Source organism: Netta rufina (genome assembly GCF_964035555.1).
Source record: "Netta rufina genome assembly, chromosome: 24".
Classification (NCBI taxonomy): Eukaryota; Metazoa; Chordata; class Aves; order Anseriformes; family Anatidae; genus Netta; species Netta rufina.
Window position 1 is genome coordinate 2,846,654 of NC_140148.1, and position 17,961 is coordinate 2,864,614.

Sequence of the window (17,961 nt, forward strand, 5' to 3'; positions counted from 1 at the left end):
GTGCCCCCTTCCCTCCCTCCCAGTACCCCCCACCACTCCCAGTCCTCCCACTGCCTCCCACCACTCCCAGTAACCCCCCCATCCCTCCCAGTAACCCCCCCACCCCCACCCAGTCCTCCCAGTACCCCCCACCCCTCCCAGTACCCCCCTTCTCCTACCGCCCCCCAGTCCTCCCCACACTACCCCCACCCCTCCCGGTGCCCCCCACCTCCCCTCCCAGTCCCCCCCAGTACTCCCCACCACTCCCAGTACCCCCCCACCCCACCCAGTGCCCCCATCCCTCCCAGTACCCCCCACTACTCCCAGTGTCCCCCAACCCCTCCCAGTCCCCCCAGTGCCCCCCACCACTCCCAGTACCCCCCCACCCCACCCAGTGCCCCCATCCCTCCCAGTATCCCCCACCACTCCCAGTTCCCCCCCAACCCCTCCCAGTCCTCCTACTGCCTCCCCATCCCTCCCATCTCTCCCAGTGCTCCCATCCCTCCCAGTATCCCCCACCACTCCCAGTTCCCCCCCCAGCCCCTCCCAGTCCTCCCAGTGCCTCCCAGTCCTCCCAGTACCCCCCACCCCTCCCAGTACCCCTCTTCTCCCACCGCCCCCCAGTCCTCCCCACACTACCCCCAACCCCTCCCAGTCCCCCCAGTGCCCCCCAGCTGACCGGGGGGAGATGGGGAGATGGGGGGGGGGCAATGATGCTCCGGGGGGGGGGCCGCGAGGCGTTCCAAAAGGAGGCGCAGTACGTACATAGGTACATATATATAGAGTCTGTACACCCACAGGTACACGTCTGAGATTAAATAACCCCAGCACCCCCCCCCCCTTTTAAATACTCCCCCCCCCCCCCTTCATTCCCCATCGTCTCCCCCCCCCCCGTGCCCCCCCCCCCTCCCCGCCTCCCCCTCCCAGTATAACCAGCTCTGGCTCCCGGTTGCCCCCACATCCAGTTACTGTCGGAGACTCAGTACTTCGAGGGGGGGGGGGTATGGGGGGGGGGCAAATAGAAAAAAAAAAAAAAAAAAAAAAAATTGGCTGAGAAAGACGGGGGGGGGACGCACGGCTGGGGTTGGCCGGTGGGGGGGTGCCCCAGAGAAATACTGTGATTTATGGGGGGTGGGAGGGTGTATTTACAAATGGGGGGGGGATCCCCGCCTCCTGGCATTGCCCCCCCCCCCCCTACCCAGGGAAGGCAAAAGCCCCGGGCTGGGGGAGGTCGGTGGCGGTGCTGGGGGGGGGGTCCCCAGCTGTGCCCCCCCCCCCCCACTGTGGTTGGCAAAGGCCGGGGGTGTCCCCGCGGTGGTGGCACTGGGGGGGGGGTAACGGGGTGGGGGGGGGTGGGGGGGGGCAGTGGGGGTGCCCCCCCCCCCAAGTCAAAGGGCTGAGGGGTCCCAGCAGCGAACGCTGGGTTGAGTCCATGGGGGGGGGGCTTGGCAGCGCCGTGCCCCCCCCTCCAGCTGAGTCCCAAGAGGAGGAGCTGGGGTCTGGGGGGGGGCTTCCAGAGTGCCCCCAGTTTGCTCTCCAGTATGGCTCACATTTTTTTTGGGGGGGGGGGACATTTCTGCTTGCCCCCCCCCCATACACACACACACACCAATGTCCAACCAGGGTGCCAGCTCTGTGTCCGGGGGGGGGTCACGTCGAGAGGAGGGCGCGCTTGGGGAGGGGGGAGGTCTTGGGGGGGGGTGGGGGGGGGGCCGTGCCCCCCCATCTGTCCATCACGTTACCACGAGACTCACACTGGAAACAGATACGAACGTGGGGTGTCTGCGCCCCCCCCCAAAAAAAAAAAAAATAAAAATCCCTCTGGTTGGCCCCCCCCCCGCACTGTCTGTACCCCAAGGGGGAGATGGGGGGGCACCAGGAGGCCTCGGCAGGGTCTCACCTCCCCCCCCCCTAAAAAGTGGGGAAGGGGTGGGGAGGGAGGGGACAGGGGCTGGGGGGGAGGTGAGGGGCAAAGCCCCCGGCTTGCCCCCCCCCAAAAAAAAAAAAAATAAAAATAATAATAATAAATCGCTGCGGTTTGAGGGTGGTTTAAGTCGGGTTGGAATTTTTCAAAGTCTGCAGCTTGGCCTCCAGTTCGGAGATCTGAAAAACAGCAAAGGGGAGAGGTCTCAGCGGGGGGGGCGGGGGGCACGGGGACGGGGGGGGCACGGAGCTGGGGACACGAGGAAAGTGGGGGGGGGGACGTGGGAAGAGGGAGGAGAGGGTTGGGGACACGGGGGTGGGGGGACGGCACCGGGGGGGACACGAGGAGGGGGACACGGGGGTGTTGAGGTGGGGGAGACACGGGGCGGGGGGGAAGGATGGGGATGTGGGGGGGGGCAGAGGGGACCTGGGGGGGTCAATGTGGGGCTGGGGGCTGCAGGCAGGTGGGGGGGGGGCTGTGGGACATCTGGGGGCGATTGGGGTGTATAAAGGGGGCAGGGGGCTCGTGGGGGGGCTCTGCTCGGTGCCTGGGGGGGGGCCCTGGTGCCCCCCAGCCTGGCGCTCCGGGCGCTCCGGGGGATCCGGTGACCCCGCGGGGGATCTGCTATGACCCAGCACAGCTCTGGCCCGACCCGCCGGGGGGGTTGTGGGGGGGGGGATCCAGTGTAAGCCAGCATGGAATCCAGTGCGATCGGCGGTGGGATCCTGCATGACCAGCATGGGATCCGGCTCCCAACTGAGGCTCCAGCGCGCCCCAATGTCTCCCGGGACCCCCTGGGGGATCCCGCACAGGCAGCCTGGGATCATCCAGCGCCCAAGTCGATCTCTTTCGCTCCGTTACGGGGTGGTCGCGCCCCGCGGCAGGATCCGGCGCGACCCGAAACCCAGGCAGATCTACTGCAATCCGGCGTGGGATCCGGCGCCAGGAGGAGGATCGGGCGCACGCCGGCAGCACCCCAAGCAGATCCCCGGCGATCCGGGGCAGGGCACGGCGGCGGTGGGAGCAGAATCCGGTGGGAGCAGATCCCGGGGCAGATCCCGGGGCAGATCCCAGCCGGCGTGGGATCCGGCGGCCGGGGCGCACAGTCCAGAGGGGAGCCGGCACCCGAGCGGCTCCGCTGCCGCCCAGCACGGGATCCGGCGGCCGGAGCGAGAGCAGATCTGCTGCGATCCATCCCGGGAGCGACGCGGTGGCGAAAGCGGCGGCGGAGCGAGGGGCCAGGCGGCGGCGGGGTCGTGGCCGGATCCGGCCGTGCCCGCGGGGCCCCGGGGCTCAGGGGCAGCCCGCGTCCCGGCGCCCGGTGCCCACCTTCTCCTGCAGCTTCTCCATCTCCTCCTTGTGGGCCAGCTCCGACTCCTCCAGCACCCGCCGCTGCGCCGTCTCCTTCTTCAGGAACTCGATCTCCCTGCCAGGAGGGGGGGGGACACAAACGTGTGGGTGCATGGCACCAGGTGAGGGGGTCCCTGGGGTTTGGGCGTCGAGGAGAAATTGTGCCCGATGTGGTGGTGGTGCCCAGGGGTCTCCATGGGGATGGCCCCTGCCTGGGGACATGGGGTGCCCAGGATGGAATTGGTGCCCAGGGGACGGGGTCGTGCCCAGGGGATGGGGTCGTGCCCAGGGGATGGGGTCATGCCCAGGGGACAGGGACATGCTTAGGGGATGCTTTGTCAGCAGGGACAAGGGATGAGTTGGTGCCCTCAGGATGAGTCCGTGCGCAGGGAATGGTCCGTGCCCGGGGACAAGGGGTGCCCAGCACGGAATTGGTACCCAAAGCAGTGCCCAGGGGACGAGGTCGTGCCTAGGGGATGGGATCAATCGTCTACAGGGAAAAGGAACGAGCTGGCACCCTGAGGATGATGCCATGCGCAGGGGATGGTCCATGCCCAGGAACCAGGGGTGCCCAGGAAGGGGTCGGTGCCCCGGGGACGTGTCCATGCCCGGGGGAAGGCTCCGTGCGCAGGGCCCTGCCCTCACTTTTGCTGGTACTCCTTGATGAGCCTCTTGGCCTTGCTGTACTTGCGCTCCAGGGTCTGGTACTGGGCCTGCGTCTCCTTGAGGTGCTCGTCCACGGCCTGGCACAGGTTCTGCGCCTCCATCCAGTACCCCTCCAGCTTCTCCATGCGCTCCTTGTTCTCCTCCACGCTCTGCTCCAGCTGGGCCTTCTCGGCCCGCCACCGAGCCTTCTCCTGCTCGAGGCACTGCAGCTGGGGGACAACAGGGTCAGGGCACGGCACGGCACGGCACGGCACCGCACAGGATGGCTCAGCACAGCACGGGATGGCACGGCACGGTGTGGCCAAAGAGCAGGGGTGGCACGGCACAGCATGGCACGGCACGGCACGGCACGGCACGGCACAGCGCCTCTGGGTGGGCTGGGGGGGAGATGCAGGGATCTGGAAGGAGATGCAGGGGATCTGGGGGGGTGGAGGGCGCACCCAGGACCCGCTCACCTTCCTCTTCAGCTGCTGGATCTCAGCCTCGGTGACGGCGTGCTTGATCTGGAGCTGCGAGAGGAGCCGGGCGTTCGTGGGGCGTGGGGACGTGGTGGGGCGTCCCCGCACCGCCCCCGTGTGCACCCCCATCCCCTGCCTCTCCCCCCAGCCCCTCTTCACCTCCTTGAACTTGTGCACCAGCTTCTCGGGGTCCATCTCCACCGGCGAGAGCGTGTCCTCGTTCTCGGCCAGCTCGAACACCTCGATGGCCATCTCGCCGCTGGGGAACATGGGGCTCATCTCCTCCTCCTCGTCCGTGGCGTACTCCCCCGTCTGCGGTGGGCACGGAGCGAGGTTGGCACGTGGCAGCTCCCCCCGGGACCCCCAATCGGGGAAACTGAGTCACCAAATTGGGCAGAGGCTGCGTCTGTCCCCTCCCTCACCTCCTCGTCGTCCTCGGTGTACTGGGTGTAGCGCTGCTCTATCATCTCCCGCTGCCACCGCTCCTGCTCCAGCGTCTGCTGGATCAGCTGCGCCACCTCGCTCTGCTCGCCCGGCTTCTCCCGCCCGATGAGGAACCTGCGGGGACAGCGGGGGGCTCAGCTGGGGACGGGGAGGGGGGGGCCTCAGATTGGGGACACCCAGGTGGCACAGCCAGGGGAGGCTCAGGTGGGGGGCATCCCCGCTAGGAGTGATGAGTTTGGGGGGACATTATTTTCAGGGGGGGGATTTGGGGAGGGCCAGGTGGCATAGGGCAGGCAGTGGCCATGGGGACAGCAGGGATCGGGGGGTATTTGGGGGCAGGGGGTGCTGTGGGGGCAGCGTGCCCCCGTGTGTGCCCAGCCCCAGGGCCCTACCGGACGCGGCCCTTGGTGTTCCTGAGCACGGAGGCGGCGAAGCTCTGCGTCACCCCCACCAGGCTGGTGCCATCCACCTCCACAATCAGGTCGTTCACCTGGATCCTGGGGACAAGGGGACGGTCACGGCGCTGCCACCCCCTGCCCACCTCCCCAGCGTCTCCCAGCTCCCCCCAAAGCCCACGGGGTTGCAGCAGCAGGAGCCTGGGGGAGGGATTTGGGGCCGGGCACCCCTTACCTGCCATCCCGGTGGGCTGCACCCCCTTCCGTCACCGTCTTGACGAAGATGCCCAGCTTCTCCAGGCCCATGTCGGCCCCCGCTCCCATGCCAATGATGCTGATCCCCAGCCCCTCGGAGTCTGCGGAGACAGAGAGCCATGTCCCGGGGGCGGCAGCGGCGGCTGCGAGCGCCCGACACCGATGGGGTCACCTCGGATCCGTCCCCGAGGCTCTGGGGAGCAGGACGAGGCCAGCACCCACCTTTCTCCAGCTCCACGGGGAAGAGGTCGAGGCGCTCCACTCTCTTCTCCAGCTCGTACTCGGCCGACGCAGCCATGGGGTCAACGTCCTCATTGCGGCGGTCGTAGTCCTCGTTGGAGTAAGTGCTGAAGACCTGGTGTGGGAGGGGGGCGGGGGCGTGGAGAGGGGGGTTACGGATCCTACGAGGCACCGGAGAACCCCCCCCAGCCCCACAGCGCGCCGCGGGATGAGGAAGAGTCTGAGGAAGGACAGAGGGGGGCTTGGGGTGGGCTTGGGAGTAGAGGTGGCTCCGTGGGGAGGGAAGGAGGGATGGACAGACGGACGGACGGACGGACGGATGGATGGATGGATGGATGGATGGATGGATGGAGGGAGGGAGGGATGGACAGACGGACGGATGGAGGGATGGAGGGATGGAGGGGTGAAATGGCAGATGGACGGATGGACTGGAGGACAGATAGATGGACCAAGGGAGGGTAGAGAGGGGTGGGTGCATTGGTGGGTGGGTAGATGGATGCGTGGATGGGTGGGCAGATAGAGGGGGGGACGGATAGATGGGTGGAGGGATGGACAGACAGATGGACGGATGGAGGGATGGATGGATGGGTGGATGAAATGGCAGGTGGATAGGTGGATGGATGGACAGACAGACAAATGGACCAAGGGATGGCTGGATGGACAGGCAGATAACTGGATGGATGGACAGGTGATGGACAGACGGACAGATGGGGTGCACAGAGATGCACAATTTGGGGCACAATTTGGGGCAGCAGACCAGATTCGTTCCCCTGCTCCTCCCCTCATCCTCCTCATCCTCCCCCCTTCCCCAGCCACGGGCTCCCCAGGGGGGGTCACTCAGGGGTGGGGGTCCCGGTTCTGAGCAGGGCAGATGTCCCCTGAGGGGCCGTGGTGGATTAGGGCTAACACCACACCGCTAAAGCCTTGCAACAAAGGGTATTTAGGGATGAGTGTCAAGGGCCACCGCACAAAGCCCGGTGACACCGAGACGGGCAGGACCCTCCTGGGTGGCACGCAGGGGTGCTGGGGACAAACTGGGGACCTGCCACTGTCCCCCTGCATGTGGTCCCCAGGGAGATCCAGGCATGGACGTCCCGCTGTGCCACCCAGCTCTGTGCCGAGGTCCTGGAGGAGTTTGGGATGCGCAGGGGACCCGGAGCAATTCCCAAGGGAGAAGCAGGTGGGGGCAGTAAACGGCCCGGGGAGGGGGCTGGCAGCGGGTACCCCCACCCCTGGGTGCAGGCTGGGTGCTGGTGCCGGGGTCCCCAGTGCCTCCCGGTCACAGGGGGCTCAGGATGCTCAGGGTGTGGGACATGTGGGTGCCCTGCCCACCCATGGGACCCCACAGAGGGACAGGGCAGGGGGCACACACCGGAGGCTGAATGCATCAGCTGGGGGGCACAGAGCACCCCAAAAATCTCAACTGTGCATCCACGGGGGAAATCCCTTCCTGGAGCATGGGCCGGCCGGTCCCCATGGCACCAAACCCCCGGTGTGCACCCAGCCGGTGCGCGGCCACCGCGGGACCCCGTCCCCACACCGGGCCACCGTGGTCCCCGTCCCCCGTCCCAGGTGGGGCCACCCACCCGCCGCTGACTCAGAGCCAGAATATAGGCCGTGCCGCTAAAAATAACCCCGCTCGGCACAAAGCAATTTCTGTTCCTCCAGCTGAGGGGATAGGAGCACGAGAGAAAGCCCCGAAATAGCGGCGCGGCCCCTTCTCCCCGCTGTGCCACCGCCGGCACCGGCCACAGACCGTGGCACGAGATGGGGACCCCAAATCCCGGAGCTGTCCCTGCGTCCCCAAGCTGCCTGGGGTGTGGGGGGGGCGGGCAGCTCTCGTGGCTGGCCCCCGCCTGCCCGTGCTGCTGAGACACTTCCCCTTCCTCCACTTCCCGAAATGGTCCCGCGCTGGGCCCGAGAGGGGGGGGAAAGGGGGGTAGCAAACATCCTCCCCCCAAAAAAAACTGGCTCTGGGAGGGGTCCCGGCACTGGGGGACCCTGGGGACCTATGAAGAGGGGTGGTGGCACGGCCTGGCGGCTCCCGGCAGCACTCAGGGCCCAGCCGGATATTTTGGGCATCCCCACCCAAAACACCGAGTGGCTCCCAGCCCTTCCTGGGGCACATGGTGCAAACGTGCCGCCCCCTTAGGCCCCGATGTCACCCCCCCTGCCATGTACCACCATCCCCAGGGTCCCACGGCCGGGGTGCCCACCCCACGTTTCGTCCCCATCCCCTCCCAGTATGGCCATGCCGGGGCTGCAACCCCACCAGTGTGCCTGGGCCGCCTCCCATCCGGCTGCACCCAGCCACCGGGTGCTCCCCAAAGGGGTCTTTTTGGGGTACAAGGACGCACCAGAGCCCCTCTGCCCTCCTCCAGGCTGGGCCACCGGCTCCTCGCCAGCCCTGCACACTTGGCCATGGGCAATGGGGCAGGAGGTTGCCCATCGCCACCTCCATGGCCTTGAGGATGGAGGGCGCACCCCAAAACTCCTGATTTCCCCTCTCAGCTCCGCCCGGGTACCCCCAAAACCCCGCGGCCGGGCTCACCTGGATGGGGGCCGTGCTGAACTGGATCTTGCGGTTGGGGACGGGCTCCTCTTCCTCGGACAGCCCGGGGATCTCCACGCAGCTGGATTCGGGCTCGTAGAGCCCATCAGCCTCCTCGTCCTCGTCCAGCCCGCTGCCCCCCGAGTCCTCCCCGAGCCCGCTGTAGGCACTTATGTCCACCAGGTCCGCCTCGGAGAAGTCCTCCTTCTTGGACTCGTCGTACAGCTCGCCCTCGTCCGCCCGCTCACCCTTGACGCCCTCCTCGGCGTAGGGGGGCTCCTCGCCCCCTTCCAGGCGCGGCTCGGGGGGCGCCGTGGCCTCGGCCCCCTTGGCCGGTTCGGGCGCTGGCACCGGCTCTCCGGCCTCCGCCTCGGCCTCCGATTCACCGCTCTCCTCCACCTCCACCGGCTTGATCTTGCAGACCTCCTGCACCCGCGGCACGCTCCCGTCCTTCTCCGCCGGCCTCCCGGCCTTGCCCGCTGCCTTCTCCTCCTCGGCCGGCCGCGGCCGTGCCGGGGCAGCGGGGCCGTCTCCCGTCCTGCTCTCGGCCTTGCCAGCCTCCGTGCCCTGCAGGAAGACGCGGGACCGCTTGCTCACCAGCTTGGAGTTGAGCGGCCCCGCGCGCCCCGGCGTCTTGTGGAGGTTGTTGCGGAGGTCGGCCTTCTCGAAGACGGCGCTGAGCTGGCTGACGGTGGGCGACACGGCCTCGGTGTCCAGCTTGTCCAAGGACTCGGTGCTGCCGTTGAACTTCACCACCACGTCCAGCTTGCGGTCCTGGAAGCCGGCCCGCTCCTTGCGCAGCAGGAGCTTGGTGGTGGCCTCCTTCTCCTGCGGGCTCCGCTCGAAGATCTTGCGGGTCTCCTGCAGCTTGGAGAAGGGCTTGTCGGGCTTGGAGTCGAAGCGGCTCACCCGCTCCGAGACGCTGGTGCCCAGCTTGAGGAGGTTGCCCTGCTCCATGCTCTCATTCAGGCTGCTGGCCCGGGGCAAGGAGAGGCGGACGGGCTTCTCCTTGCCCTTGGCCAAGTCGCAGGCGCCCTCGGGGCCCGGCGCCGTCCCCATCTGCAGGAACATGTTCTTGATGCGGTGGACGTTGGAGCCATACTTCTTGCCACGGGCTTTCTTGCCATCCTCGCCCTCGGCATCCTTTGTGGGTTTCAGGGCCTGGATGGTGGCCTCGTAGGCGTTGCGGTGGGGGGACGCGCTCCTCAGCCCCCCGCTGCCCCCTGCTCCTCCGCCCGGGGCCCCCCCGCTGCCGCCTGGGGCTGCCGCCCCGCTCGCTGCCTCCGTCCTCAGCATCCTGCCCCGTCGTCACCGCCGCCGCCGCCGCCGCCGCGCCGCATCGCCCGCCGGCTGCTGGGGCGCGGGGAGGGGGCCGCTGCCGGGGGGCCGCCGGGGACCCGGTCAGGCCATCGCCAGCCTGGGGGGGCCCAGCGCGCCCCCCCCCTCCGCCCCGGCCCTCCTTCCTTCCTCCCTTCTCCTCCTCTTCCCCTTTTTCTCCGCTGCTGCGCTGGTGATGGAGCCGCCGCTGCCTGCGATCCGCCCGCCCCGCTGCCCGCAGAGCCCTCTGGGTCTTAGCGACGCGCTCTTGCTCTTCCTCTTCCTCGCCGCCGCGCTTCGGCCTCGCCGCCGCCGTCACCCCGATCCCCTCCCCGTGTCCCCCCCCCCCCCCTTTTCCCGTGCCCACCGGTGGCACCGGCACCGCCGTGGTCCCCTGCAGCCCCCAGCTCTCCCCACGCGTCCCCTCCGCGCAGCTGGGGATGTGCCGTGTCCGTGTCCCCCCCATCATTGTCCCCCCCCCCCAGGCCTTGTGCAATGTCCCCCCCACCCCAGCTCTGTCCCCACAGCCCCCCTGGGGTCTGCCCCCACCCCACGTGTCCCCAGTGCCCCCCCATTTCATCCCTGGGGACCCTGAGCCCCAGACCCGCGGCCACGCTGCTTCTGCCCCTCTGTCCCCCCAGTTCCATCCCCATGGCCCCCAGGACGGTCCCTGTGTCCCCTCAGTCCTGGCCACACACTCCCCACTTTTGTCCCCACATCCCCTTTATCTGCCCCCACATCCCCCCAGTATCCCCCCAGTTTCGTAGCCTTACCCCCCAGCCTGTCCCATATCCCCCCAGTTTTGTCCCCCCACGCCCCCAGTGTCCCCCATTCCTTGCTCCGTGTCCCCCCACTTTCATGCCCATGTCCCCCCCATTGTGTCCCCGTGCCCCTCCTGGCTCTGTGCCTGTGTCCCCCTGCTCCCTCCCCTGTGCCCCCCCCAGTTTTGTCCCCCATGTCCCCTGCTCCCCTCCCTTTGGTCCCCACACCCCCACCCCCACAGCTCCCCGGGGTGTCCCAGCGTGTCCCTACAGGGTCCCCATTTACTTTCTGCCCCCACAAACCCGTGCCCCTCCCCAGGGTGCTGCCCATCTGCCCCACACCTCCAGTTGGGGGGGGGGGTCAGGAGGAGGAATATTCTGGGGGAGGTTATTTAGGGTCTCCTCCCTTTCCAGCAGTGGGGACCAGGGCGCACAGCGTGGCACCATTTCGGGGTGCCTATGGGATGAGCACCCCAAAAAAGCCACACACTCATGTGGAACGGGGGGAGAAGGAGGGACAGGGTAGGGACACCCCTACTTGTGTCCCCCCCACAGTGACAGGCCCGGGGGGGGGGGGGGGGGGGCCACGCCAGTGAAGGTGGGGGCGCCAGGACCCTGCAGCTGCTGCGCTGCCGGCCCTTTGTGCGTGACGAGACGTGACGTGGCGTGACGCGGCGCGGCGCGACGGCCCCCACGGCCCCCCCCTTCCCCTTCCGCTGCAAAGCCTGTGCCCCCCCCCCACAGCTCCTTTTCCCCCTCCACCACCAGCCCTGCGGTCTCCCAGCACCCCCCCGCTGCGTCCTGCCAAGGGCTGGGGGGGGACTTGGTTCTCGTGCACGCACACGCGTGTGCACACGCGTGCACCCCATGGACATGTGTGTGCGGGGCAGTGGTGCTGGCCAGCCACGTGCCACGCTGGCGGGGGGGTCAGCTGTCCCCAAATGTCCCCCCACGCCCATGTGCCACACCGTGCTGTCGTGACCCGTTGTGCACCGTCGCGTGCCGTCGTGTCCTGTTGTGTCCCACGGTGCCCGTCGTGCCCCGTTGTGCCCAGCCATGCCCAGTTGTGCCCCATTGTGTCCTCCTGTGCCCCCCATGCCCTCTTGTGCCCTGCTGTGCCCCACCGTGCCCCATTACGTCCCGTTGTGCCCCATTGTGCCCCATTGTGCCCCGTTGTCCCCTCTTGTGCCCGGCGGTGTCCTGCCATGCACCATCCTGCCCCGTCATGTCCCACTGTACCCCACTGTGTCCTGTTGTGCCCCATCCTGTCCTGTTGTGCCCCATCTTGTCCCATTGTGCCCCATCATGTCCCATTGTGCCCCCACTGCCACCCCAACCCCCACAAGCCATGGCACCGGGACGAGCCCACCCAAAGCAGAGGGTGCAGCGGGGTCCCACCACGCACCCCTTGGTGTCCCCACTCCTCCCCAGGGGCAAAAGGGACTCAGTGGCACGAGGCCAGGCTGGCAGGAGGTGGCCGTGGCAGGGTCCCCGCCGTGTCCCCGTGCCCCCAATTTGGGCCCCCCCGGGCCGGCCAGCCCCGCTGCTGCTGTCACTCAGGCGCTGGCCCCGCTCCCGGTGAAGATGGAGGCGCCCGAGCTGCTGCGGGTCTGGGTGCTGGCAGGCGAGTGGCAGCCCCGTCACCCACCCTGGGGACACGGCCAGGCCTGGGGGACCCCCCCCCCGGCAGGGAGGGCATGGGGGGGACCCCCAGGATGGGGCAGGGAATGGGGAGGGAATGGGAAGGGGATGGGGGAGCAGAGCTGAATAAATCCGTCCTGTCCCTGGTGCCAGGCGGGCTGGGGATCGAGGGGGAGCTCTTTGTGGGGGGGTATAGGGGAAGAGGAAGGTGCTGGCCCTGTCCCTATTCCTGTCCCCACTCCTGTCCCCAACACCTCCCAGAAACAGCCTGCCCTGCTGTCCCAGTGCCTGGCACCACAGGGACGTGCGCCCCAGGGGGGGCTGTGGGTGCCACGGGGGCGCTGGGCAATGGGGAAACTGAGGCAGGGAGGAGCCGTGTCCCCCACCCCGGCTCCAGCCCCGTGCCTGGCCGCAGCCCTGGTCCTGGGGGGCACCCGGGCCGCCCTCCCTGACCACCACGTCTCCCTCGAGACCGGAGCCGTCTTCGTGCACGAGCTGGAGCGGGAGCTGTTCCAGGAGGCCTTCCTCGACGAGACCGAGGATGATGATGATGGTGAGGGTCAGGCCGAGGGGAGTGGGGACACGGGGGTCCGGGGGGTGGGGGGATAGGCTGGGGGGGACAGAACTATCCCCTATGTGTGTGAACACCCGGCTAATGGGGGCAGTGGCTTACTCCTGCCCCCGGCAGGCATGACCCAAATCTCCCTCCCTCCTAGCATCCATCCGTCCATCCATCCCCCCACATCCATTCGGGGACCTCTTGCCCTCGAGCACTGCTGGGCTGGGGGGGGGGACACCTCCATTTGGGGTTATTCACCCCCAAAAGGCAATCAGGACGCTCCTTGGACCCAATTTCCTCACGGGGAGCGCTCTGTTGGGAAGGGCTTGCGGGGCAGGGGTCCCCCCGGATGACACACGTGTGTCCCGTGTCCCCATGTCCGTGTGTCCCCACACCCGACAGCCGCCCCCATCACCTTCCATGCCCACCTCCTGGACCACCCCGACCTCCCGCGGTGGCTGCGTTTCGCCCAGCGCGGTGCCCACCAGCCCGGCTTCCTCTACGGCAGCCCCACGGCCGCCGAGGTGGGCACGCACGTCATCGAGGTAAGCGCCCGTCCTCGTGCAAAGCGCACGGCCTCGTGCAAGGGGGCGGCACGGGGTGCTGGGGTGCGCGCCCCCGGGGCTGGGAATTGGCATCCTCGAGGCCCGGGGCATCTCCTCCTCCCGCAGGTGCTGGCGTACAACCGGCTCACCTACGAGACGGTGGCACAGCGGCTCGTCCTCGCCATCGTCCCCGCTCCAGGTGAGGGCTGAGCACCCCCCAAAATGCGCTACCCCCGAGCCCCCAGTGTGGGGTGGTCCCTAAAGGTGTCCCGTGTGTGTCCCGCAGGGGGGGAGCTGCCGTTCCAGAGCGAGTTCCTGGTGGGGAACAGGAACGTGGAGGAGCTGCTGCCAGCCCCCGCGCGGGAGCTTTTTGGGCAGGCGGCGGCCGGCGTCTGGGAGCAGAGCGACCTCAGCATCATCAACGTCACCTCCGCCCTGGACCGCGGTGGCCGCGTGCCCCTGCCCATCGAGGGACGCAAGGAGGGGTAGGGGGGCCGCCACCCGGCTGCCTGGCCTAGGGTCGCACTTGGGAAGCTCTCCCCTGCCTTCCCCCAGGCACCCACGCAGGGGTTTTGGAGGTCCCCTCCAGGCGGTCCCCCTCCCAAATTTCAGGGTGTACGTGAAGGTGGGCTCCCACAACGCCTTCTCGCCCTGCCTGGCCGCCGCCGCCTCGCCGCAGAGCCGCTTCCTCTGCCGCCTGGGCCAGCAGCCCCTCGCCTCCTGCTACGACACCTTCGCGCCCCACTTCGCCATCCGCTGGTGCAACCTCACCCTGGTGAGACCCCCCCGTGCCCGCGTCCCCGCCACCCCGGCGACGTTCCCACCTCTTCCCTTTAACCACCCTCCCCTCAATTCCAGCTGGAGGTCCTGCCCACCCCCACGACGCCGGGGCCGGTGTGGGGTCCCGGGGTGCTGGAGGAGGGGGGCGATTTCCAGCCCCCCACCGAGTCGCCCGCCCAGGACCTCCTGCCCGGTTTCCTGCTGACGCTGCTGGTGCCGCTGGCGGTGGCCGCGCTGCTCTGCCTGCTCCTGGGGCACCTCATGTGCTGCCGCCGGGAGGGAGTGTGAGTCGGGCACGGGGTGGGGGGCACAGCCCGGCACCCCTAACCCAAGGGGAGAGCACGGGGGTCACCCCCTCCCCGACGGGGCAGCCCACTTTGGTGTCCCCTTCCCCAGCGCTCGCGGTTTGGGGACAACCCGGGGGTGGTGACAGCACTTCTCACCATCTGGTTTTTGTGTGTTTTTCTTTTTTCTTTTTTTTTTTTTTTTTTTCCCATTTCTGCTCCATTTTGTAGGCAAAAACGGGACTTGGAGACGTCTGAGTAAGTCCCTGCACCCCGGCTGTGGGTTTGCTCGGGGTTGGGGGGGGGGTGCTTGGGGTGTGACAATTTGGAGGGCACAGGGACAGGGCGGTGACAGGGAGCAGCAGCCGCTGCCAGCTGATGGGGGAGCTAAATCCTAAAGTTCCCCCCACCCCAAAAGGATCCCCACCCCTCCACCCCCCCCAATAACCCCACACAGACAAAGACTGGAGCACCAGGAGCCTCTTTATTCACCATCCTCCCCCTGCTTCACACCGGGCGCGGAGAACCCCCCGAGAACCCCCTTCCCCAAAAGGGGCGCGGGTGGCTCTGCGCCCCATTCCCCTTCTCCCCCTGCCCCCCAGCATCCAGCTGGTGCACCACAGCACCATCCACGGCGACACGGAGGAGCTGAGGAGCATGGCCAGCAGCCGGGACGTCCCGCGGCCCCTCTCCACCCTGCCCATGTTCAACGTGCGCACGGGGCAGCGCATCAACCCCATGCCGGGGCGCGGGGACGGGGCGCGCGCCCCCCTCATCCCGCAGCAGCGGTGAGCGCTGGCACCGGGGTGGCACCTTGGGGAGGCACCTTGGGGAGGCACCTTGGGGTGGCACCTTGGGGTGGCACTTTAGGGTTGGCACTTTAGGGTGGTGCAGGGCTTTGGGGTGACTTTGCATGGCACCACCGGGCTGCGCGTGGGGTATTTTGGGGGGAATCTGCAGTTATTTGGGGGTGGTGACCACCATCCAGGTGTGCTGGGGGGGGCAGAGCAGGTCCTACGCCCGTCCCATCCCACCTAATCTGCCCCAGCTGGCTCAGGGAGTGGCTAAAACCCTTAAATAGGAGCCATGGGACCCTGACCCTTCTTTTTTTGGGGAGAAATGACCCCTTTTTCTCCTCATTTCCAGGTAATTGGTGGCTGTGTCGCTGTCGCCTCCATGGGATGAGCTTGCTTTGAGTTCTGTTCTGCCGTGGGGTGGCCTTTACCTGGTAAAGTGCTGCTTTAGCAACGAGACGTGGTTTCTCTGCTTTATTTCCCCATGTGAGCAGCCGAACCTGGCTGATCTGGGGGGGGTGGGCAGTGGGATTTTTGGGGTGCAGCCCTGAGCATCGCTGCACAGCCTCTGTAGGGCTGGGGGTGGCCCCAAAAATACTGGGGATGCCCCTGGTCTTGTTCCCGCTGTCATCTCCCCCCAGTTTTTATTTAGAATAGCTATTTTAAAGCTCTTCTAATGAGGTTTTAGCTAAAAGAGCTATTTATTGTGACCTTTTTGCCCTGTCCCAGCCAGGGCAGATCCCAGTGGTGCTGCTGCACTGGGTTTGCTGGTTCTCCCCCCCCCGGGGCTGGAGGGGGGATGCACTGAGTGCTGCGGGGCTGGGGTCCTGGTTGCTGATCATGGTCTGGGGGGGGGTCCCTGCTTCCCTCTGCCCCCTCCTCAGCTGTTTTGCCCCATCTCCTCGCAGGGGGCACCCACTCCCCACCCTCCTCCATCCACGCTCCCCCCTCCCCAAGCCTTGCACCCCAGGGCACACGGTGACCCCACAAGCAGGGCGGGGGGCTCACAGAAAGCCAATTTGGGGACGCAGGGACCCCGCTGGGTGGCTGCAGCCCCATGGCCTTGTCGTAGCACCCCGACGTCCCCCGGCTCACCTGCAGCACCCCGGAGCCCTCGCCGCTCTCTCCGCTCGCTTCTTCCACCGCTGTCCCCCAGGCATCCTGCTCAGCCCCCCCCTTGCCCGCCCCCCTGATGGGTGCCCCGGCCCCGCAGCCCTGCCCGAGGACAGAGCCTCATTCACAGCAACCGGGGCAGGCGCCAGGGTGGGGGTTAGGAAAACACGGGGGCCCCACGGCGGAACAAGAGGAGCCATTGACGGGCTGAGGAAGGCGGCGTTCAGGCTGCGGCGCGTGCTGCTCTCGCTTGCACCCGGATTTGGGGTGTCCCCCCCCCCCTAATTCTTCCCCCAGAGGCGCGTGGCACCCTGTGCATGCACAGCTCATGGGTGGCCGGCTCCCGTTGCAAGCTGGAGCGGGCACCCAGCTCCTGTTGCAAATGGGGGCACCTCTTGCCTGCACCCCAAGGCGCATTTCCTGCACCCCGTGGTGTGCCTGCACCCCACAGCACGTTTCCCGCACCCCAGGGCATGTTGTCTGCACCCTACTGCGTGCTCACACCCCATGGCACGTTGCCTGCACCCCATGGTGTGTTTGCACCCCATGATACATTTCCTGCACCCCATAGCACGTTGCCTGCACCCCACAGTGTGCTCGCACCCCACGGCACTTTTCCTGCACCCCACAGCGAGCACAGAGCCCCCGCACCCAGTTCCCATCCCCACTCCCAGCACCTTTGTGTCCTTGTGCCCCCCCCTCCCCACACCAGCTTTGCTGGGCACCCCTGGCTGTGTGGGGTGGGGGCACCCTGAGCTGTGTGACCCCACTTTGTGCCAGCAGCCCCCCACCTTTCACTGCATCCCCCCCCTTACCTCTCCTTTCCTCCCACCCTGGAGGGGGGGGGGGGGCACAGCACAAAGCCCCCTTGACCACGGGTGCTCCCCAAACCCTCCCCAGCCCCCTGCTCTCTGGGGGTGGCTCCCACTGTCCCCCCACCCCTCTCTGTTGGGCTGAGCGGGGAGGAGGAGGAGGAGGAGGAGTGGGGGGGGGGGCGGTGGGGGCTGCTCAGGGGCGGGCGGTGAGGACGGGAGCACAGAAGCGTGGCAGGAGGAGAGCGGTGAGGACACGGCGAGGGGGGCTCCCGTTCCCCGACCCCAATCCCCAAATCCATCCCCGAGCATCCCCGGCGGCGCGGGAGAGACGAGGGCGCGAGCGGCACAGGTTTGTCGGATCATTTCACATGCTTTATTTCAGCAGTCAAAATAATTAAAAACATCTCAAATTATTATACATATACAAACTAGGTACAGACTCCTGGAGCATCCGCCTCGCCGGGAGATGGGCCGGCAGTCGGGGTGGGTTCGGCCCCTCCGCACGGCAAGAGAGGAGGAGAGAGGCTGGGAGGGTGCGGGGGGCAGAGAAGCGGGGGGAGATGATGATGATGATGATGATGGATGGATGTGTGGATGGATGGATGGATGGATGGAGAAAGAGCTGCTGGAAGATGAGAGCAGAGATGGAGTCCACCTGCGAAGCCCGGGAGCCTGGGCTGCTTTCCCCGTGCTTTCCTTTCCCTTCCAAGGCTTTTTGGCTCGACCTTGCATTTGCCTCCGTGCCTCGCTGTCAGGATGCGTGGGGGTGTGGGGTTAAATAGCACCTTTAGAAAATTCACAAGTCGACCCGGGCAGCAAAAGGATGAAGGGGAATTTAAAAAAAATAAAAATAAAAATGATAAAACTAGAGGGAAATTCAAAAATCAACGGACTTGCATCCGTTCAGGCAGCCCCGTGTCTGTAGCACCAGACGGTCCCCGGCTCGGTGGCTTTGCGCCACTTGAGCCTCTGAAATGGGACCGAAATAAAAGAGCAAAAATCAGGACAAAAGTCCCGGGGGGGGGGGGCGGAGGAAACCCCAGAACTCCAGGGGGACCTTGAACGGAGGGGAAAAAAAAAAAAAAAGAAT

At 67.1% G+C, this 17,961-nt stretch overlaps 2 protein-coding genes across 2 annotated transcripts; one reads left to right on the plus strand and one right to left on the minus strand.

Moving 5' to 3' along the window:
• Nucleotides 1-1,760: 1,760 nt before the first annotated feature.
• On the minus strand, nucleotides 1,761-9,735 carry PPP1R9B (protein phosphatase 1 regulatory subunit 9B). Its single transcript, XM_084301185.1, has 10 exons — nucleotides 8,263-9,735; nucleotides 5,694-5,826; nucleotides 5,452-5,572; nucleotides 5,214-5,318; nucleotides 4,800-4,935; nucleotides 4,537-4,689; nucleotides 4,375-4,428; nucleotides 3,899-4,128; nucleotides 3,233-3,329; nucleotides 1,761-2,082 (listed from the first exon to the last, which is right to left on the minus strand). Exons 1-10 carry the CDS (start codon nucleotides 9,556-9,558, stop codon nucleotides 2,029-2,031), a joined length of 2,379 nt encoding a protein of 792 aa, XP_084157311.1. The 5' UTR covers nucleotides 9,559-9,735; the 3' UTR covers nucleotides 1,761-2,028.
• Nucleotides 9,736-11,901: 2,166 nt separating this feature from the next.
• On the plus strand, nucleotides 11,902-15,402 carry SGCA (sarcoglycan alpha). The gene is made up of 10 exons (XM_084301197.1): nucleotides 11,902-11,964; nucleotides 12,397-12,534; nucleotides 12,943-13,085; nucleotides 13,212-13,284; nucleotides 13,372-13,570; nucleotides 13,698-13,860; nucleotides 13,944-14,149; nucleotides 14,381-14,407; nucleotides 14,752-14,937; nucleotides 15,296-15,402. The coding sequence occupies exons 1-10, from the start codon at nucleotides 11,925-11,927 to the stop codon at nucleotides 15,297-15,299; spliced, it is 1,179 nt and encodes a 392-aa protein (XP_084157323.1). The 5' UTR covers nucleotides 11,902-11,924; the 3' UTR covers nucleotides 15,300-15,402.
• The last annotated feature ends 2,559 nt before the right edge of the window (nucleotides 15,403-17,961 follow it).

Bases quoted from the DNA above. Each gene is read 5' to 3' on its own strand.
- SGCA (XM_084301197.1), top strand. From the start codon at position 11,925: ATGGAGGCGCCCGAGCTGCTGCGGGTCTGGGTGCTGGCAG. The intron at 13,086-13,211 runs GTAAGCGCCCGT...CTCCTCCCGCAG, and splicing joins TGGGCACGCACGTCATCGAG to GTGCTGGCGTACAACCGGCT. The intron at 14,408-14,751 runs GTAAGTCCCTGC...CCTGCCCCCCAG, and splicing joins CGGGACTTGGAGACGTCTGA to CATCCAGCTGGTGCACCACA.
- PPP1R9B (XM_084301185.1), bottom strand. From the start codon at position 9,558: ATGCTGAGGACGGAGGCAGCGAGCGGGGCGGCAGCCCCAGGCGGCAGC. The intron at 5,573-5,693 runs GTGGGTGCTGGC...CTGTCTCCGCAG, and splicing joins CCCCGTGGAGCTGGAGAAAG to ACTCCGAGGGGCTGGGGATC. The intron at 4,429-4,536 runs GTGAAGAGGGGC...CTCCTCTCGCAG, and splicing joins TGGTGCACAAGTTCAAGGAG to CTCCAGATCAAGCACGCCGT.